This window comes from Oryza brachyantha, chromosome 6 (assembly GCF_000231095.2).
Source record: "Oryza brachyantha chromosome 6, ObraRS2, whole genome shotgun sequence".
Classification (NCBI taxonomy): domain Eukaryota; kingdom Viridiplantae; phylum Streptophyta; class Magnoliopsida; order Poales; family Poaceae; genus Oryza; species Oryza brachyantha.
This window is the reverse complement of record NC_023168.2, coordinates 4941484-4965415: the sequence shown is the minus strand read 5'-3', so window position 1 is coordinate 4965415 and position 23932 is coordinate 4941484. Positions and strand designations below refer to the sequence as shown.

The 23932-nt window shown below is 39.5% G+C and overlaps 1 protein-coding gene across 1 annotated transcript; it reads left to right on the top strand.

The window, feature by feature from the left end:
• The first annotated feature begins 7129 nt into the window (after window positions 1–7129).
• Window positions 7130–12377, top strand: LOC102700246 (aquaporin NIP2-2). The gene is made up of 5 exons (XM_006655875.3): window positions 7130–7408; window positions 7557–7781; window positions 10580–10774; window positions 10881–10942; window positions 11637–12377. Exons 1-5 carry the CDS (start codon window positions 7250–7252, stop codon window positions 11890–11892), a joined length of 897 nt encoding a protein of 298 aa, XP_006655938.1. The 5' UTR covers window positions 7130–7249; the 3' UTR covers window positions 11893–12377.
• Window positions 12378–23932: the final 11555 nt, after the last annotated feature.

The window sequence follows — 23932 nt, the reverse complement described above, 5'->3', positions numbered from 1 at the left end:
CCGGACCTTCCACGCATGCACGCTTCACGCTTTGCTTACGGACAAAGGTAAAAAAAAAAACTTTCACTTGTCCTTCCAACACCCACAAGCAAAATAAATAATCCACCCGTCCTAAAATATAACCATCTTTTATAGCTAACTGATATATTTAAAAATAAAAAATAATTTATGAATATGATTTTTATATACATAATTTTATCGATCTAAAAACCACTCTTTTCTATATAAAATTTGGTACATTCTAGTACCTAAAGTACGAAGAGGTACCAAATTTTACATAGAAAACAGTGATACCTCTTGGTACCTACTTAAGGATGATAAAGTTACTCAAAAAAACTTTCACTTGTCCTTCCAACACCCACAAGAAAATAAATAATCCGTCCGTCCTGAAATATAAGCATCTTTTAAAGCCAAATGATATATTTAAAAATAAAAAATAATTTGTGAATATAATTTATATATATATATATATATAATTTTATCGATCTAAAAGCCAAGGCTAGAAAATAAACATCGGTAAAAAAAACTCTTAAAATCATCTCTAAATTTAAGATTGAAAATTCAAATTTTTGGTTATAAGCATAAGCAGAAGCGAAAAAATAGGGTAAGGAGGAAGGGGTGAAATTAAATGGAGAGTGGTGATAATTGGTCGAGCCCAGAAAGTAAATAGAGAACTTAAATGAAAAATGTTTGTGATTAGTAGAGATGATTGAGTAATGGATGAGTTGCTACACTCTGAGATAAAATTTTAATGCTAAAAAATACTACCCTATCCATTTTAATAATTCTTACGTTTTGAACAATGACAGGGTATTTCAATATATCTTTGACTATAATTTTCTATTAATATATAAAAACAATAAATAAATGTTTACTTTTTATTAAAGTACTCTATGCATGTTGTTTTAGTGTTTTCAAACTAAATATTTTGAAAATTATTAATAACTAAAGTCTTAAAGGTTTAACCACACCATTAGTCAAAATAACAAAAAATATAGAACTGGTGGGAGTATATTTCAAAAGGGAGAATGTTTTTTTTTTCTCTCTTCAGCTTTATTTACCATTGGCACGACCTCATGAACCACGTGTAGTGGGGAGCAACAAAATTATCACAAACACATTGAAAGTGCATTCACACATTTATTTGATTCAGTAAGCACTCTAGATAGACCTACCAGTCAGCCACAAGAGATGTAAACCAATTTCCACCCCATGTTTTTCCTTATGCTTTTATAAGTCAAAATTAGAATTTTAAAGCTTAAATTTAAAGTTCATTTTATGGTTTTTTTACCGTAGTTTATTTATCATCTTTTGTTTTTATATCGCTAATAACACATATATAAAATTTATACCTATAAATTATTTTTTAATCATTAATAAGTTGTTTCACTTTTACTTGTACTTAGCAAAAGGATGAACTCGATCTACCATTTGTCATTGAATAGCAACATCTCAGCATGTTAACAAGGGATCCATCGATATATCATGCGTTCAGCCAAGAAAAAGTCTAGCTAGCTTAGCAATCTGGCAATTTATTACCGGAGTTATTCTTCCCTTGACCAAAGCCAGAGGGCTTGTTCTTCCCTCAACAACAAGCCACTATGTACTCTGTCAGCTGGTAGGCCGGCCGACACCGGTATCAAGCAGGTTTAAGGACTACGATGATCATTTCCAATCAATCAATATGGATCTGGTAATCCCAGGCAGTAGCACAGTAGCAGCAGCTAGCACATTGCAGAAATCTCTCTATGGAGGACACCATCATTAAGCCAAGAGGCAGCTTAGGTGCTTACTAGTTGCTTAATGCCCTCATCTAGCTGCTTGAGTTGCCTTGCATTGCATTGCCCACCGGCCAGCTTCAACCAAGTGGATTTGCCATTGCAGATATAGCAGCAGCACACTGCAGCATCAGGATGCATGCATCAGCCTTAGCCTGAGCATTTTGCAGGGTCCCCGGCGCAAGCACTGCACAACTGCATCCTCCTCCTAGCTGTCAATGCAATGGCCAATCTGTATACTACTCATCTCATTGCCTGCATTGGTCAGTGTACTGGACTGGGGTACTGCTGCTGACTGGAATTATGCTATCTTGGTCATTTTTGAAAACTTATTACATGAATAAACCTTTTTAACCGCGTCGATGTTATTAGTGTCGACACTGAATATGACTGTGCCAGTATCGTTAGCGCCATCCTCTAAGAGTTATACACCCTATTAGGTTATGCTCGCGTGGCTAGAGAACGGCAATGCATTGGTCAGCTGACGATGCAGGAGTGGATCCAAATTCTTGAGCTGACTCGGCAGATCAGCGGTCCATGCGTATGGCCGGGCAACGCCATTGAAGATGGCATTCAAGTACTAGCTGCTGGTGGTAGTAGTAGTATTCAACTCTTGACTTTCACAACACGGATCAGCGCGTCTCAGTTGCTGAGGCTGACAGATGATAGAGGACCGAGACTTTGATCTTTTTACTCAAAACTCTGAAGAAAGACGTGGGTACACGCTGTATTTATCAGACTCTGAACCTCCTCTATCTTCTTCTTCTTCTTTTGATTTATTTCTCTAGCTCACTGCATGCCATAAAGCTCGCTTGTACCTGCAACTGTTACGGAAACGAGAGGAGAGAAAAATGGCGAAGCTCAATGTCGAAGCCTCGCGTTGCGAACAACCAAAAGCTTGGAAAGATGGTGAAGTTAACTGAATGTGAGAGGCTTTCACATATTGCAGCATTTGTCAATGCTGACACCACGGTGTGTTAACTACGCCTGAATGCGACAATCGTTTGGGAGTTGGGAGCAAAAATTTTCTTTTGGCCTGCAAATCAGAGAGACGTGGAGTGGTTAGTGGCGAGCCGTACCACTACTTAACTCGCAAGATCATAGCAGATCCGATTAATCCCTTTCTGAACCTGAAAACGGATCAATGCGAAGAGAAACAAAGAAACGCTGCGTGCTTGCAAGCCACATCTGACAAACAGATTGATTGCTTCGACTTGATTCGCTTACTGCAATGCGCTACTGCTACATCTCAACAGATTGATTGCTCTGCTCGATTGATTGAGATCGTTGGCGAGCAGGCGCCGGAGTTGAAGTTGAAACATTATTCAGAGTCGTTGCCGTTGATTTTTTTTTTTTTGGGGTGGTGCAGTCGGTGGCGTCAGACAAGGGGCATGTACTGATGTACAGCGTTACATCAGTAATTCAGTACGACGTGCGGCGGGTATAGACATGTCGCCGGCGGCCGGAGTTCACCCGGTCCGGTCGCCGCCGCCGTAGGTACGGCCGTCCTGTTTCAGATGCGTCGTCATGTACCTGCAGAAATACTTGGAAGAAAAGATCTCTCTTTTTTCGAGGTTGCTATCCAAACAGATCGATAAAAAACTCTAGACGGCTAGCTAGGATGCAACTTGCTGCTGATGCTCCTCCTCCTCCTCGTCGTTGTCGCCGCCGTTTCGCCGGCGCGTCACGGGGCACTGACGTCCGCCGCGCTTTCTCCCGTAGGCCGATCGAGAGCGCTATAGCTAGCAATATATGAACTAGCGATATACACGTCCAAGATAGTTCCATTTTCTTTTATTTCCATTCGAGCAATTTTACGCTCGAGTTACACCACCAGTTGCTTTGTATATCAAGCTACCAGAATTTTAGCCGTAAATTTAACACCTCAAGATATTTTCTTAAAAATAATAAATTTGCTCGTTTCTTTCAGCTTTGTACCTAAACAAATCTGACAAAGAGATCGACAAAGTGCGTGTACTCGAATATAATCCATGTTTAATCTCGCATTGACCAATGTCCGTGCCGAAACACACGGTATAAAAGTTCTAGTTTCGTAGAACAGGTACAGATCGATCGAGATTAATTAATTCATGGTTTCCTTTGTGCAGAAAGTGTATATTATTCTGATCATTATTAGGACTCTGGATCATCAATCAAGACTCAAGAGCATCTGCTTGGAAGTTCTTGCGTGTGATGAGATGCTCGTACGAGAGAAACAGTTTTTAGCACATGGGTGTAGGGGTGTAGGTACACCCATATGCTTGCCATGTCATCTAAATAATCATTAAAAATATAAAAAAATTGACAATATAGATTAATATGATTTATATCACTCCACAAACATGCACGTTTAAATTCAACTTCTACAAGTTGTAGCAAAAAACAAACAAAACTGAAACTATGTATACACATATTCATAATTATTTTTGTTATTTTTGCTACAACTTGTAAAAGTTGAATTTAAACTTGCATTTTGTTGGAGTGATATAACTCATATTAAACTATCTTATTAAAAATTTTTATAATTTTTTATTACTATTTAGATGGCATGCAAGCAACAGATGTACATTCACATGATCCGACTCTGACTTGCTACTGGTTATACATAGTCACAGAAGCAGATGAGATTATAAAGTATAGTTCAAAACTAACCAATATGCAAAACCCCTGTATCCTGGATCCAATCACTGTCCGACAACAGGTCAGTTGGGATTAAAATAAGCTGGTTAATCATCGAACGTGTACGGAACGATGAATCCTTTGGGTCAGATGATACCTCTGCCGTTGGATCGACGAACAACGGTCAGCAACGATCACAGGGTTAGGGGAAAGAGGGTAGAGATGTGTTGCCGTTTTTTTTCTGCATACAATTTCCGATGTAAGTAGTTTGGTACATATGCACACTTTTTAAGAGTGAGTAGGAAAACATTAATCCTGTTATAGGCCGACATCAATATTATAATGTGTCTGCTACAGTGTTCTATTATTTTCTCTCTGCATTTTTGCTGTGCTAGCCCACCATTACTTAACCATGGCAGGTGGTTCGAATTCTTCTGAAGGGGTGAGTAGGAAAACATTAATTCTGTTGTAGTAGTTAGTGGGCCAGTAATTCTGAAGATATATATGCAAGTCAGTTAGATTTGAGTAACATGAAACTTTCACATATTTTTAGGATATTCCTCCTTTTCTTTGATGAGCACCTATTTTCTACGGCGGGTTGACAAAGATGGCAGAATAGACAAGTGAGAGCATTGATACTAGAAGAGAGGAGAGAAAGAAGAGGGAGGTGGCATCTAGGGCTTATATGCAACAACGATGGCAAGATCGTCAATGATCTCTTCGTCTTCTTTTTCGCTGGTGGCACTAGAATTCTGATAGAGATCCTATGGATTACGATTTTAAGGTTGGGAAGTGATGGATGGTAGAGGCAATAAGGTTAGAGGGAGGTTTGGGACAATATTGGACTAGCTATGGAAGACGGGCAATAAGGTTAGAGGGAGGTTTAGGACAGTGTTGGACTAGCTATGGAAGAGAAGTGGCGGTGGCATCGCCGAAGCCACAAGGCTAGAAAGAGGACGGTGCATGAGGTCAATAGCAGGGGCATCATATCTGTAAGGATTAAGAGGTAAGAGAAGGGAGGCAAAGAGAGAGAGGAGGGGGAAGAGGTGGCCGGTCTGGTTTAACCTCATTCGCAATTGGCAATTTCTAGCACTGGCGAGGCAATGGAAGTGGCATGGGAGGGAAGAGAGTGGCACTGAGGTGGATTAAGCAGAGAAATGTGACGACGATTGTTGATGAGGAAGAGAAGGGAGGTAGAGCTATGGGTATTGCATGGATCTTGCAGTCATCCTATCCATCTAAACTTTGACATTTTTTTTGTTTTTCGGTTTTGAGGTACACGAGAAGTTTACTCTCTCTAAATTATATATATATATATACACACACACACCATGGGTTGATTTGGAGCTTATACCTAAACTTGTAAGTTTTCATGTTCTCTTACCAAAATGTGGACAGTATCCACAATTATAAATATGTTTGTTTCTTTATGAGATGTGTCTCTCTGGATACACATGCTATCCTGATAACGAGCTTTCTTAAATTGAGCTTACCTAAAGGCTGTAAGGTTGAAGCAAAACCTCAGCTTGAGATTAGACCCTTGTTTGACACCTTCATCTTTTCACTTCAGCCTATGCTTGAAAGGCAAAATTTAAATTTCTGACCTTAAATTGAGACTAGATTTCAGTGTTTTTTTTATCATAGTTTATTTTTCAGTCTTGGCCTCTAGATCGCAATATAAAAGCAAGGATGGAAAATAGACTACGATGGAAAATCCACAAAATTAACTCTAAATTTAAGGTTAAAAATTTAAATTTTAAATTATAAACATAAGTAGAAGCGAAACGAGTAGGCATGCAATAAACTCATAAAATATCGATAAAATTTAGCATGTCTAAGAGAGAACGACACATGTATGATCCTGTGGACGATATGACCAATGTAAAGCACATGTACCACACCCCGTGCAACAATCCTATGGCATAATTATCCCACAAGTAAGCGTACTAGCTCTAGTTAATGAACAACATCTCCATTTACACTATGTTTGAAACAACCACATGTTTTGTGAAACAATCACATCACATCCATTTAACGGTCAGCGTTTTGCCGTTATGTGCCGAACGTTTTGCCATCGCCGTGTTTTGCCGCTACGCGCGCTGCCGTTAGTCGTACGTGCGATCGTCGTACGCATAGCGCTCGCGCGCTGCCGTTAGTCGTACGTATGATCGTGTACGCATAGAGCTGCTGCTGAATAAGTTTTTACAGGTGGATTATATCTTTTTTTTTCTCACGATTGACTACGTAATTTGACGAGGGGGTCGTCTTTCGTAGCAGTGACACCACTGTAGCCCGTGCCCGGCCGGTGGGTCACCTCGATCGATCGCCACGGTAAAATTTTCCGGCCCCCACTGCGCGTACAGTAGTCTGTCCGGCCGGCCATCTCCGCCGTACGTGGCGTGCGCGCGGCTAGCTCCCTCCCCTCCTCTCCTCTCCTCTCGTCTCTCTCAGCTCTCGCCCACCGCCACACAGACGCCGGCCTGCGCGCCCCCGCGGCCACAAACGCAAAGGAGGCGCGCAGTGGAGCGTGGGGGCACGCGGGTGGCGCCTACCACCTGTCGTGTGTCGTCTCCCTCCGCGGGAGGGCGACGGCGCCTCTACACCCCCCTCCCCCCCTCGCGCGCTGCGTTGGTCGTCGCCTCCGGTTCGGTGCGTGCGCCCGCCCGCCCGGCTATAAATACGTCTCCTCCCCCGCTGCGGAGAGGAGACCAGGCAAGCAGCAGCAGCTAGCAGCTGATCGAGCCTCCTCGCTACTCTCTCTCTCGCTCGCCACCCTGCACCGGCCGGAAGCTAGCTAGCTAGCTAGGCGCGCTGTGTTGGGACTTGGGAGAGAGATCGATCAGTCGGTCGCCATGGCAGCATCGACAGCGCCGTCGAGGACCAACTCTCGGGTGAATTACTCGAACGAGATCCATGACCTCTCCACCGTGCAGAGCGTCTCCGCCGTGCCCAGCGTGTACTACCCCGAGAAGTCCCTCGCCGACATCTTCCCTCCTCACCTCCTCAAGAAGGTAACACACAACAGTTAGCTCGATCGCTAGCAACGAGACGCATGATCGATCGATCAGATCGAGCTAGCAAACTAATCAAGAACAAGAAGAAGATCAAGAGGAGGAAGAAGCTGAGCTGCTTTGTGTGGGTGTGTGTGGTGGGTGGCAGGTGATATCGGAGGTGGTGGCGACGTTCCTGCTGGTGTTCGTGACGTGCGGGGCGGCGTCCATCTACGGCGAGGACATGAAGCGCATCTCGCAGCTGGGGCAGTCGGTGGCCGGGGGGCTCATCGTCACCGTCATGATCTACGCCACCGGCCACATCTCCGGCGCCCACATGAACCCGGCCGTCACCCTCTCCTTCGCCTGCTTCCGGCATTTCCCCTGGATTCAGGTAACTTAGCTACACATCACTCATGCACCCATGCACCTCCTTCAATCTCCATTTTTCGTACCTCCTTTCCCTTTCTTTCTTCCTTTATTTTATTTCTTTTCTGATTCTTCGTGGATTGCTTTCTTTCTTTTTCAAGTGTTTGTTCTTGATGAAAATTAAAAAAAAAAGAGCTTCCATTAATGGGGCTGAGTTCTAACTAATTGTTACTATACTAATTAATTAAGATCGATATATCCTTCGTATTTTCTATATCCAACTATATATACGCTACTACCAAGATTCTTTGATCAAAATCATGGTAATTATTTTTTCAGTTATTATCTCTTTCTTTTGAAAACTATTTTCTATGATATGCTAACATCATTTCCATGAAGGCACTTTTTAAATCTTTTTTAATTTGTGTATTCGAGAACGCTTCGAATAGCCGAAGAGTATATATATATATATATATATATATATATATATATATATATATGTAGCATAACTTAGTTGTCAACATGTTGTATACGTGCACAGGAATTAGTGACCTCTTAATTAAGCAAAAGTTTGGAGCCTACCTGGCATCTGACCACTCCTTGAAAATTAATCACATGCATGGTCGATGCAGATTAATTATTAATAGAGACCAAGATAAGTAAAATATCAATATGTATATAACTACTCCAATATATGCACTCTACACATGGACGATGCGCATATATATAACCTTCTGACAACTGAACATATTCGTAGCAGCCAACCAAACAGTTCCCCTGTTATCAAGTATATAGCTAGGACACACAAGTTGATAAATATATAGGGCTAGCTCAAAATGATGTGATAAAAATATTTTTTCTATTTTTCTTTCCGAAATATAAAATATATTTTCAGCCGCAGCATATTTGGCCTTTCCTAGTCTGGCGTCAGGTCGGTAGCATGCATGAGCATTAGCAAGCTGACAAACGTACAATAACTGGCATTACTGGCAACATGCTAGGCTAAGCACAACATGTGAGCAAGCCCATCGTATATCAGATCGAACCAAAGCTCTAGATAATACAAAAAGAACATGAATTAGAAAAAAAAATAGAAGAATAAGAATAAGACAAACAGTAGTACTAATTAGCTTTTTAGATGAGAAGGATAAGGCAACTTGATGCATAACCCTCCCATGATTAATTAGCCCATAATTAATTTGGCTTACCTCGAAAGCCTCAATCAGTTGCCACTAATCCCAACCACCCACATCACGTACCAACCAAAGAGTGGGCTTTGACATTCGCATGGTTCCATTTGGTTAGCTAGCCATGTGATTTTGATCACTGATCACCTTAATTATATAAACGATACACTAATATATATACGGTACGTCTTGCTCCCGAGTCCGGAGCAAACTAACAATGTATCCCAATTATTGGAAGCTGTTCTTGCTTGTAGGGAACAAATATAATGCCACGTACCTCAACTAATCAATCAAACCATCGACCGTGCCAACAATGACATCAAAGTGGAATTTTGGAATCAGCCAAACCATAGACACAACCCCTATAGCTACCTTATCTTGTTGCAGCTAACTACATTCATTTAACATAAACGACGAACGTAGATAACCAGACGTCTCACATGCATATATGCTTAGAGACGAAAGGAATTAACAAGTGCGCGTTAGCCCATCTTTTCGCTTATGCGTGCTTTACGTGTATAAATTAAAATTTGAGTTTTTAATCTTAAATTTGAATTAGATTTTAGGCTTTTTTATCATAATTTATTTTTTCACTCATATATATATATATAGAAGTTTTACTTATAAATTATTTTGTATTTGTAAATATAACGTTTGATTTCTTCCACTGTACTACTGCTATGTATATATGCTTCAGGATCACGGTCAATCTCTGCCGTGAAACCACGCCGGCCGCTAGCTTCGCTTGCAGATCGACCAGCCCTTTCGGCGACAGATTCCGATGCGATATGTGTAGAGATGCTTGCGCTTGCGTGCCATTCCATTCTCACCACACGCGAGCATGGCCAAGCAGCAGGGCTAGCTACCTAGCTGGCTCTGGCTAGCTACTTGCAACTCCATCGATCTGGCCCAACTTGCCCATGCAGCCAGCCAGCTGCTGCTGCTGCAGCCATGTTGCATGGCCGGCCTGATCAATCTGAGTGATGCCCAGAAATAGATAGATAGATACGATTCATTCAGCGATCGATCGATGCAAGGATTAAGCTAGAGTTTCAAGAAGAATCCGAAAGATTCGTAGGCTTTTTAGTGTTTTTTTTTCTCTAGCTACTATCCCGATCGATGTCTCGATCGGTTGATGATCGATCGATCCAGTTGATCGATCCTTCGCGAGCGGCGTGCATTGCGTTCGCGGTCACATCACGATCATGGAGCTAGCAATAGCGCACCACGTACGTCGCGCTATACGGCCCGGTGGTGCAAAGGACGAGGTAAACAGGCAAACCCGTCTTTTTTTACTTCTACTTATATTTTTAAAATATAAATTTTTAAAACTTTTATCATAGTTTATTTTCTGATCAGAACATGTATATAAAATTTTTATTTACAAACGATTTTTTATTTATAAATATGTTGTTGAACTTTTCGTTTAAATAAATCTCAAACAATCATTCCTTGGCCAGCTTGCCCTCTGGTTGGGTTGAGTTGCGTTTCATAGTCTCCAAGTAAAAGTATATATAAAATCATCTCGTACCGAGAGAAACCGAGATCGAGGCTAGGGTCTCGATCTCGGACGTATTCGTGGGTGTGTGAATGTGGTGTTTACTCGTCGTCGTGGTGATGGTGGTGGTGATGGCAGGTGCCGTTCTACTGGGCGGCGCAGTTCACGGGGGCGATGTGCGCGGCGTTCGTGCTGCGAGCGGTGCTGTACCCGATCGAGGTGCTGGGGACGACGACGCCGACGGGGCCGCACTGGCACGCCCTCGTCATCGAGATCGTTGTCACCTTCAACATGATGTTCGTCACCTGCGCCGTCGCCACCGACTCCAGAGCGGTAAATTTCTATTTGTATTTACAGCTTTTCGATCGATCTCCTTTTGATTCTGAATTTTTCAGTGCTGATTTCTGATCGATTTTGGTTTGAATTCTGGCTGCTGCAGGTGGGTGAGTTGGCGGGGTTAGCGGTCGGTTCCGCGGTTTGCATTACGTCGATCTTCGCAGGGTAATTAATAAATAAATTACTAATGACCACGATCGAGCTAGCTGTAGTAAAACTTAGGAAGGATTAACTAATTAAGACTTACCCAGTTTAATTGATTAACCGTAGTAGTCAAAGTATTTAGTAGTACTGATAGTACGCTGCATCTAGTGGGTAGCTACCACTGTCGATTTCCAACGAAACCTGGAAATTTTTGCTTCGCTGACGACATTCTTTGGCTAGAATCTTCGCTGTTTTTTTCTTCGGAGAATTTAAAGCACCATCCATCTTTTTTTTTACAAGGTGATGCACACTGACGTAGAGCAGGGCCAAACCCAAGGCATATTATAGCTAGTTAGGTTAATTCAACGTACCCACAGATCGATGCAAATTAAGTCTAGGGTTGCATATACGCTTGCATGTATTTTAGCCAGTAGCTTAACCATGACACTGTTTATATATGTACCTCATCACCAAACGACTTTGCTAACACGGACTAGTGATCCATTCGTTGGACCTTCTGACACTTAGATGCATCACTCCTGACCGTATAGCTACAAGGACACAGCTTGACTCCCAATATTTTCAAGGGCAAAAAAAAATTAATAAGAAAATAATTAACCAGTAGATGATGAGTGAGAGATCATGCATACATGTTAATCATGACTAGCTAGCTAATTGATCGACGCGGCGAAAAATACGCGAGTGGAATTTGCAGGCCGGTGTCGGGAGGGTCGATGAACCCGGCGAGGACGCTGGCGCCGGCGGTGGCCAGCAACGTCTACACGGGCCTGTGGATCTACTTCCTCGGCCCCGTTGCCGGCACCCTCTCCGGCGCCTGGGTCTACACCTACATCCGCTTCGAGGAGGCGCCCGGCGCCGCCGGCAAGGACGGGGCCCAGAAGCTCTCCTCCTTCAAGCTCCGCCGCCTGCAGAGCCAGTCCATCGCCGCCGACGAGTTCGACAACGTCTAATCTACGATCGCCCTCCTCGCCGGCGGCCGGCGGCGCGGCGCGGTACGTACGGCCGGCGTAGTGTACGTACTGCTACTACTATACGTATACTATACCTGTATGTATGTACTGCACGCGTACGTAACGTACGTACGTACGTACGCACGTGCACGAGCGCGGGAAGCCATTGTTTGTACTACTACCCAGTCAAAAGTATATGTACGGTGTATGTACGTACGCGTGTGGTATACGTACATGTGCATGTATACTGCCCGCTCTGCTCGAGAAAAGAAGATGCAGAGCTAGAGCTTTATACGTGTATGCATGTACCGTGTATACGCACGTGAGCTTTGTATACGTACATGCTTGGTTATGTACGTATATATATACGTATTTGTCTTTTTTTTTCCTCTCCTCTTCCCTGCGCCTACGTGCGTATGTACGTACGCTTTTCGCTGGTATAAATCAGTGAAGCGGCACAGCAATATGTGTTCGTGTTTATCTCTCTTTGGCTTTGTATTAATTAAATCAATCTGAATTAATGAAAGGAGCTGAGAGAACTAGCTAGCTTGTTTTGTCGATATGATTAACTAATTTGGGTGAAATTTAATCATGTGTAGTGGTATTAGTTGAGAACTTGTGGGATCCGTTGCAGATTTACCTTTTTTGTTTTCTAACATTTACCAATCAGTACAATATATACTGTGTTCTTCTCACAATGTTGGTATGTCTTTGTGTGGATGAATGAATGAACAGATAGGTAGCTTTTGTAAATAAATTATGCTAGTAATTACTTTATTTGCTTGTTGTTACCTGTAGATCATATCGATCATAGTGGGTGTGCTGTGATCATTTGGTGATGATAGCGCCATCGTATAAAGCATGGGTTAAACAGATATATGTTACCAACAGTTTACTTAATTAACCAAGTCTTGTTGACTCCTCCAAATTATTAAGAAATGGAATGTTTGGAAATGACTCGTTTGAGATGAGAATTCAACTGCTACAAGCAAGCAGCCAGCTGCTTTAGCTTGCCGCTTGTTTCATCGATGTTGCAACACACACTAACATATCACACACGTGTCATTCTTTTGGAGAGGAAGCCGAGAGATCTGCATGCTCGTCTTTTCGTTTATACCTATATTTGTATGCTAAAATTTAAATTTTAAATCTTAAATTTAAAAATAATTTTAGGTTTTTTGTTATAATTTATTTTTTTGGCTTTTGCTTTTAAATTAAAAACATATATATGAAAGTTTATTTACGAATTATTTTTCGTTTGCAAATATACTATTTGATTTGTTTCGTGGAAAAAGTGAAACATAAACCCCTTTGTTGTTATAGAAAAGGTAGACGAAGAAGACTAGCATCAAAGTTGCTTTTCCTAAGCAACGTGAAAACACCTGCATTGGTCAGAATTCTTCCCACTTATCACAGTAACATTCCAAAAAGAAGAAAGAAAAAAAAAAGGTTAAGAAGCTTCCTCCCACTACTACTACAACAACAACAAAAAAACAGTGTCCACTGAAGTAAATCACAATAGAGACAAATACTATACCTACAATAATACATGTGGGACAGAAGCACTAGAAAAAAGAACTACGGACATGCACGCCAAGTGATTGTTATTTTCATGTTCGTGATTTATGTTCTTCTCCACTATACTTATTGTCATCCATGACTCCTGTTCCTCGATATATACTCCATTAATCGTCATCCTTGATACTACATGCTAGGAGAAAATAATGCCCTGTTCTTTGACTTTTTGTTAAACTTTTTTTCTCTTTATTCCAATATCTCATTCTCGTTGTGAGAACTGTATTATCCGGACGAAAAACTCGCAAAATTGGGTAAGATTTGTCTCTCCACCCATTTCACCGTTGGTTTGACTATTATGACATCCATGTTATATCTAAAATCATGGTGACGACACTTTAGTCGCAAGTTAATTTGGATAATTTTACTACCTTAAGAAAAAATCTTAAAGTACTAAATTTTGGTACTTTTTCAAGGATAGTAAAATTGCTCAACAAATTTCTCTTCTTTTGTAGCAAGTAAGATAGCTTCAGCTAAGTTTGAGAGCTGTGGCATTAGTGTGTTTTGGAATTAAAGAAAAGAGAAATTTAAACCAAACTAGCCGTGGGATTTTTCACATATTGGCCTGGTAGAGATTACTTAGAAAAACCGTAAATGTTTGGGACAAATCCAAGTCATCACTGGAAATGTTGCGCGGCTTTGCCACGCCATAATTTCATATGGGATGGTTGTTTTAGTGATTATAACCGTAAATGCAAATTTAATTTTGCTATAAATTATTTTAAATGAAAAAATGTGGTCCTGCTGTGCGCATACGGGAGCCAGTCTAATTTTTCTAAAGTATTTTTTTTACCATACCTAAATCCATATGAAATATCCTTAATTTTTTTCTTAACCTGTTAGATCAAGAATGGTAATGAAGTTGGAGTGGAGCTAGAGTATTTTGTAAGGGTTAGGCGACCTCCTACAAAATAGATGTTTAAATGATTTAACCAACGAAGATTATATTACAAATTAAGCAAGTTTAGTGTATTTCGAGACTGATGATACATATGAGACATTTTCTAGCTCCACCCCTAAATGAAGTTTTTTTTCTTTTCTGTAGCACGTGTATATTACTTAGATAATTTGATGAGTTTTTTAGTTTTATATTATAGAAGCAGATGACATAGTTTAAATATTACTTTGTTGTACGGTAAATTACAGACACAAAATAATTTTAAAATAGTGGATATATATATATATATACACGCGCGCGCGCACATAGAAAAAAAGCACGCGTGTTGCACCGGGGTAAGTTAGTTTTAACTGTGTAAATTAAAATAAGTTTTAAAAATAAATTATAAGTTGAGTTGGGAATAGTAAATTGTGATCAACATACAATTGATTTGATAAGCGTGCGTTGCATACAGAAGGTTATAATTGAGAATATTAAATTATGTTCAATACTATAAACACATTAAATAAAATGGCTCGTCTTTCGTCAACAGAAAAAGTTGGTGGCACACTAAAACATTTTATGTTATTTTTAATCAAGTTCTATGGGTCCTTACTCTTTAATTTTTTATCCGATGCAAAAATTTAATTTAAAATATTGGCATATATTGCATAAGAACCTTTTTTATTTTATCTTTTTTTCCTTTTTTTTACTTTCTTTTCCCTATGCAAGCCATTCTTCTCTCCATATGAGTCTTATATCTCGTGTAATTCTAGAAAAAAAATGGATTGAATCGGATTTAGGAGTGAATTTCATGAATAGAACTATTTATATTCATAAACTTTATACATAAATAAAATATTTATATGTAGAAATATCTTCTCTCGTTAACTTTGTACAACAATCAAAATAATCTACCCTGCAATCACAATAAAATGATTTATTTTGTGAACTTATATTTATTTAGGTGACAAACAGAACTATAAATTTGATAATAAAATGATTTATTTTGGAATTTATTTTTATTTAGGTGACAAATGGAACTATAAATTTCTAAGTAAAATATATATTTTAACAATTAGTAGTTGAGGATTGAACCCAAACCTCATAGATGAGAACCAGAAAGAATATTTTTGAGAAATATTATTCTTTTTATAGAAAATCACAAAATTAGGGGTAGTCGTAGGAAAATCGTAAAAATAAAACCCCTGTCGAACTTCCGTAGGTCGATAAGGTATATATCGAATTCGATTGGGTTTCTAATCGAACGGCTGCGACATCGATAGGGCCCGACAGGGCCCTTGTCGTCCTCCCAATGTTCGACACATGCATGCACAGAGGCTGTCAAACTGGTCAAGTTCGACGGGCCCTGGACAGTGGCTCATCGAACTGGAGGGAAGGCGTGGCTCGGTCTATAAACAGAGCTGTCAAACAGCCGGACATCGATAGGGGTCACGGGCGCGGGCTGTCAAACAGCCACAGGTCGATAGGGTTGGTGGGGCCTGTCAAACGTCCCCGGTTCAACAGGGCGCATGGTGGCAGGTGGTGGGCCTAGTCGCCCTTCCGTCGTTCGATAGGGCGTCCTGCCGAATAGCCGAATAGCACAACATCGACAGGCACCTATGGATCTTCCTTCGTTTGACAGGGGTCTATTTTTGCGATTTTTCTGCAACAGCCTCTGATTTTACGATTTTCTATAAAAAGAATATTATTTCTCAAAAAAATTCCGAAAACCAACCATCATATCCAGTGGGCCACGTAACAGTTTTTGAACAAAAATGACGCAAGTAATATATATACACACATATATTCACCAGGGCAACACAGATGGCTACGCAGGCTCCATTCCTGGGTGACGGTGGTGCCACGTGGCCCAATCACACCTCCACAAAATTTCCATGATTCAATATATAGGAGAGAATTCCCTGTATGACATGAAATTATACACTATTCTTTTTATGCTATTTAAAAAATCAAACTTCCTTTTATATCATTCACTTAATTTTTTATGTGCCAGTGTTGTTAACTTTTCATCTAACTCCGTTAACTTAATTTGCTTACGTTCCTTTTATGCCACTACATGCCAAATGACCCGAAACATAGAATTGAAAATTGATATTTTCGAATAAAATTTGAAATTAAGACAACAGAATTAAAAAAATGATATTTTCAAATAAAATTTAAAAATTAATATTTTTGGATAAATTTAAAATGACCTGCAACATAGAATTGAAAATTTGAATAATATCAATTTTGCTACTTTGAAGAGTACTAAAGAGCAATGTTTGACCTCAGTCTCTAACTACCACGCCATGCCATACCGACTAGGCTGCGTGACAGCGTTGTCTTGCCACGCCACTATTAGTGGCGTGACCAAAAGGTTCAGTCTTAGAAAATTTTTGCATAATTACTTGCTAAAAAGGTTTATTTAATAAAAAAAATCAAAATATAGTGTTTTTGGTATCTTATCAGGATGGTAAAATTGTCCTTAAGAAAAAAATGCTAAAAATGCTTTACGAAAGCATGCGACTATGTTTTACAGAATAAATTATCTTATTCTTTGGCGCATCGTTTATTCATCTATAGTTCAAAGGCTATGTATATTTTCTTTTATCATAAAACACCGTTACGTACACACATACAGATGGATATATCCTTAGTGTTTGAAATGTTGTTTTGGGATTTCCAAAAATTCAGTCATCCCCAGCACAAAACAATTGCATCCGAAATTTTCTTTTTTTATTATTTTTCCAATTTCTTGTAAATTTAACAGAAAAATATTCAAAACTGGTCAAAATTTCTTCAAATATTCGAAGAAAATCGGACCGGACTTTTCCGAAAAATCCCTGAACTTCTGATACAACGGATTTCCCGGCCACTTGCGAAATTAACTTGTAACGAAATCGAACTTGTTAACCCTCTATATCCTACAACCAGAGTTAAAAACGTGCATGTTTTTTCATCAGCTAAGATGTGACGCAAACGAAAAATAATTTATAAATAAAACTTTTATATATGGATTTTTAGCGATTTAAGATTTAATGTTGAAAAATAAACTTTGGTGTAAAAAACTTAAAATCAACTCTAAATTTAAGGTTAACTTATAATAAGCATAAGAGAAGAAAAATGGAGATGTATATCAATCCTAGATGATCTGACACAACCGACTGTTTACATCGGCTCTCTGGATGCTGAGTTTTATTTTATCTTGTAAAAAGAAAATCTAACAAATATTATTAATAAATATCAAGGTTAAGACATATCATTGATCAATGCGATTTCTACGAAATACTATTTTACAAACAATTGGTCGAAGAAATATTATCATCATTAATCAGAGTTCTATCCATCTTGTGCCGATAAATACACTTGAGGACTGGTAATGGAACCCTAACAACAATGATATTTATTAGACAAATCGTTTGTACGATGTTATTTCATATAATTATATGAGTCGACGAATTTCTTAGAATTAGGTGTATAACTATATGTGTCGATGAATTTCTTACAATTAGGTATTTATTAATAGCATTTCTTAGTTTTTTCTATTTTATAGAAACAAAATATTATCGACACCAAATCACATATTCACACAAACTGATCAAACACTGGGCGAACAAAAAGAGAGGAATATTTCTGGAAGACAGTGGTAGGCGATAAGTTGGAGGGGAAAACGAAAGCGCATGATAATCGATCCCACCACCACGTGTACGTACGGCGTTCGTGATCAACTATTCAACTCCATTAGTCGTCCACCCGTATTAAAGAGCCTGCAGGCTTGTTGCTAAAGGGTATGTTTAGCTCCTAAAGTCATTTTCTAAAAACATTATATCGACATCTAAATGAAACACTAAATATTAATAAAAAAATTGTGACACGAATCTTTTAAGCCTAATTAGTACATGATTAGATATAAGTGCTACAGTAACCAACATATGCTAATGATGGATTAATTAGACCATTCCTAACCCATAACACTAATATAGTTTCATAAACTCTCCATCATCAAGAAACTAGTACTAGACACTACTCTTCTAATGCAAACACCATTATTTCATACTTCAATTTAATGTTATTTATCTCACATGATATTTTGGATGTTGGGTAGAAACAATATCTCATGCAAAATATGGTTTCATTCTCTTTCCTCATTTATTCACTTGCCACACTATTTTTCATCCTAGGTGACAACTTATTTAATGTTATAGACATCATCCTAGTTATTGGGTTGGGAATGACCTTAGACTCAAAAGATTCGTCTCGCGGTTTCCAGACAGAATCTGAAATTTGTTTTATAATTAGACTATATTTAATACTTCAAATGTTCAAATGTGTGACCATACATACCAACATGACCCCTCATCAAAAAATTTTTTAACTAAACCGCTAAACGGGACCTGAACCTCCGGTGACAACCAAAGGTCTAGGGTTTTATTTCCTTTGTTTAACTGAGGTATACCCAAAACAGATCGATCCATCAACAAAATATTTGATATGGCGACTCTTTTTTTCAAGTTTCAAAGCACAGTGCTAGCTCATTTCTTTTATCTCGAAATAGTAATCAAATGCACTAGTAAGTTATCATTACGAGCTAACATATATTTAACTTGTATAATAGTTATACAGATGTACTACGCTATATCATTCATCTTCTATATATAGTTATAGTTACATGAACATCTATATTACGTTCTTTTCCATCTCATTTTCGCTATCCCTGCGTAAGCAATTACATGATAATTTTTAAAAACCCACTTATATAATGAGATCGAAGTGTTTCTGTTCCAGAGTTGACTGGCTAGCTAGCTAGTGCAGCCCAACAGTAAGCACACACATGCATCTGCAGGTCCACCACACGAGGAAGCTAATGACACCAAGACAGCAAATCTTCCCCTCCACTAACTAACCAGCTGAGGCCGTCACAAAAATGCCACAGCTCGCCACCTTCCACCTCCGGCCAGCCAGCACCTGCGCAGCCCATGGCCCATGCGTAGCCACTCGCCGTCCCGGCCGGAGAGCTCGCTCGCTCGCTGAGTGCGCCGAGACGACGACGACGTACGTACGTCACCGGCCGCCATGGCGATCGATCGAGGCCGCACGCCCGCCCGTCCCGAAACCCTCGCTGTCCGTCCCGTCGGCCGGTCGCCGTCGCGCGGCACGCACGCACGCGCACCAATGGCGACGGAGGGCTAGCCGTAGCAAAGAGCTATAGCCAGCGAGGCAGCGAGCGATCGACCGGCGAGCGAGCGCGCATCATTCCTTTAATTTGCACCGGCCGGCCGGCCGGTTGCTGTCCACATCACCGGTTACGTCGTCGCAGGGGGGATACAGGGTTTCTGGTCGGCGTTACAGCGACGGGGATGTCGATCTCCAAATATACGCTAGCTCAACAATATCCACATTTCTTCAGAGCATTAGTCGTATATATATATATATATATTCGGATTAATTAGTTAATTACATGACACATTGACATTAAGTCAGCACGTGGTTTTTTTCATTAGTGGGTATTGCATTAAGCAACGAAACGTACGTACTGCTTCTAACCTTTGCACATATATACCAGGGATGCATGAACACGGCACGAAGAAGGATAAACACGAGACAACGTGAATATGTCATGCTGACTTAGAGCGGCCTGTGCTCCTACCTCCAGACGACAACACAACTTGTGTTGTTTTTTTTTTCGGATGGAGATGAATGACGAAGTATTATCTGATTTATTATAACTATTCAATGGTAAACACGATCTAAGTTAACTGCTGCCAAGTTGAAAATCTACTTTATTAGTATAAGATGATAAACTTCTATATATCAACTTTTTGGTAAATAAACATACTGATCTCGATTTTTTTTTAACTAACGCAGTTGACTTTTATATTTATGTTTGACTATTCGTCATATTTAAAATTTCTATTCAATTGTTACAATTATAAATCATACTTAAAGTTATATTATTAGTAAATCAAATCATAACAAAACAATTAATAATTATATATTTTTTTGAATAAGACGAACGGTCAAACATAAATCCGAAAGTCAATAGCGTCAATTATAAAAAAACGGGAGAGAACATTATTTAATAGATCAAGAAACACGATCGTAAAAGCCAAGGGGAAAACTAAAAGAATCTGGTCAAAAATCTAGTCAAGAAACCTCACCAATCTACCTCCACCAAGTGGATATATGGATCGACAAAAACTTCTCCATCATGGATGTATAGAGTAGACCATTACCATATGATACCCATCTTGAAATCACCATCCTATAGAAGGCCTTTATAGAAGTAACAGATCTTCTGACATAAGTGAATCTATGATTCAACCCAATAATCTTCTCTCGCAAAAGTAAAATTGGATGGATGTGGACAATTAATCATGTAGTCCTGTGAGATTTACTAGTTGCACACAAAAAATGCATTTGCATACTCATGTACCCATGATTTTTGATATTGGTCAATAACAACTCTACCCGTGATTAGTTAGGATCGCTAAGCCACCTTGATTTGTTATGGCCCAATTTTCACAACCATAACAGAGGTCACTACCAACGTAGCTTCCCTTGTATAAACACGATTTTTCTAAAACCCTAGCAAGATCGGAGCCAAATCATCGTCCGACAAGCCGCTAACCATTCTAATCTACCTCCGCCATGTGGATGGGTTGATAAAACCTTGTCATCAAAAATTTCATTCCTCCATTGTGAATGTATAGAGCAGACCATCGCCATATGACAACCATCTTGAAATCACCATCCTATAGAACACCCTCTTGTTTTTTTTTCTCAAACACGAAAAAGATTTGCATGTCAATATATTGGAAGAAAAAAAAGAGTTTCGTTATACAACCCAACAAGGCCATACCAGCCCCATGCAGGGGACTTCAGAAGAAAAAAACGGCGAAGCCAAAAAAAGAAAAACTAGGACCGGCGACTACGAGACAAACGCGACTCCAGAAGGTGCGGAAGAGGGGCAGCGCCACACTAATCTCCCAAGAGACCCCCAAAGGTCGCGATCCCGATAGAAGACCACAGTTGGCCCTCCGAGAGAGAACCCTCTTGTTGAAATAACAAATCTATTGACATCGATCAGGGAGTCAATGATTCACTCGTACAATCTTCCCCTGCAAATGAGGAATTGGATGGCGGTGCAAGTTCAATCCCATAGTCTCATGGGAATCACTAGTTTCATGCGAAGAGTGAAAGTGTATTCTCCTGCACTGCTTGTATGACTCTCTTACACATGATGGGAGCACTATTGCTCAACACTGATGGGTTTGATCCATCACTTGGGCCTACAAGCCACATCGGGAATAAGATGGGAGTGTTGTCACATTGCTCAATCTATATCTATGCAGAGCACACATGGTGACATCAATACATTTGCTGATCCTCTATGGTCAATAAGATCTTTCAAAGGCAGACATGGTGGCTATACACCACCATACCCCTCACGTGGTTGTCATGTGATTCGGCCCAAACTTATAATGCACCTCGTCATTATGTTCCCAATTCTTTGTTCCATATGTTTAGATGTTGCAAGTTGGCAAAGAAGAGACTCACCTCCGACGCGTCTATGAGTATGACTAAGGCAGGGGTGGAGCTACCATATAATCACTGGGGTCATATGACCCCAATAACTTTTTGTTAATCCTACTTTAAAACTGAAATTTAGCTTTAATAAATAGAGAAATTTAACTATTTGCCACCTTTACATGGTGAGTGGCAAATCTTTTGCCACTCCCCCTCACTGTAGCTGTGAGGGGGATTAAGAGGGTATGGCAAATAGTGGCAAAAAATTAAAAGTTCCTAATAAACATGTTTTGACACCGCAATATTTGAAGAGTGACCTCAATAATATTATTCTCTAGCTCCGACGCTAGACTGAGGCAACAATGAGGAGGACGGCATTGGGTGGGAGACTACCTAGGGTTCTGCCAACATATTGCTTGTTCTACATACTTTAAATCTAAATTTTTCTAGAGTAAAATTATTTTATTGAGAGTTATGAATTCAAAAAATAGTTACCACAGGATTATATACATAGAGCGCACTCAGGTAATTAAATAAATTATATAGAATGAATACAAAGTTACTCCATTTTGGATTACTAGTTCAGTATTTCTCTTAATTTACTTATTTTAAAAACAAGTGTGTAGTACTATATTTATTTGGACTCTTCTTTTTATATAAACTAGTCACTTTCAAGTTAAATGGATGGATTGTTTATCCGATTAGCATGAAGATTTTATTTTTTAACATTCTAATTAGTATTGAGTTTGATCCATCACTTGGGCCTACAAGCCACATCGGGAATAAGATGGGAGTATTGTCACATTGCTTGATCTACATCTATGCAGAGCCCACGTGGTGACATGAGTGCCGATCCTCTATGGTCAACGAGGCCTTTCCAAGGCACACATGGTGGCTATACACCACCATACCTCTCACCTGGTTGTCATGTGATTTGGCCCAAACTTACAATGCACCTCGTCAATATATTCCCAGTCCATGTTTCATATGTTTCGATGTTGCAAGTTGGCAAAGAAGAGCCTCACCTCAGCCATATCTATGAGAGCGACTGAGGTAGCAATGAGGAGGATGGAATTGGGTGGGACTACCTGGGGTTCTTCCAACACGTATTGTTTGTTCTACATACTTTAAATCTAAATTTTGCTAGAGTAAAAATCATTTTATTGAGAGTTATGAATTCAAAACATAGTTACCGCAAGATTATATACATAGACACACTCAGGTACTATTTATTAAATAAATTATATAGAATGAATATAAAGTTACTCCATTTTGGATTACTAGGTCAGTATTTCTCTTTATTTATGTAGTTTTAAAAACAGGTATGTAGTACTGTATTTAATTTGGACTCTTTTTTATATAAACCAGTCACTTTCAAGTTAGATGGATGGAATGTTTATCTGATTAGCGTGAAGTTTTTTTTTCACATTCTATATTAGTATTGGTACAAAATACAGCATACATAAATAGTTGAAGATCTTTTAACTCACAAAGAGTAACAGTATTATCTTTAAAAAAAAAGGCACAGAGGAACACTAAATTTCAAATCAATAATAATGGAGAGAAAACATAGCTATTGCCTCCATCTTCCAGCTCAGAACTATCGTGTACTCTCTAGTTAGCATCCAGACACTTGATCGATGACAGTTACACCACACATAAGAAGAGGAGTGTTATTATGCTGACCTCCACTATCTTTCTTTTGTGGAATAATTAATAGTATCTTCTGTACTCCAATATTATATGCTGTCCTCAGTACTCATCACACCTTGATGTAGGACAAAAGTGTAGGGGCATATGCCCGTGCAGTTTAGTTTGTAGATCGATGGCGCCATCGGCCTCACTGTCGACGGCATAAAGACACATTCCAACGTATCCAAGTTGCCTCTTATATCGTAAGGTATTACAGTCAAAATTCAGCCATATTTTAAAAACATATTAGACATGTATTGATAAGTTGAGACACTGAAAGTTTCTGTTCTAGATTCTCCACTAGTATTAGCCCAAGTTGATAGATCACCCACTTGTCCCCTGAGGCCTTGAGCAATGCTCACTTTC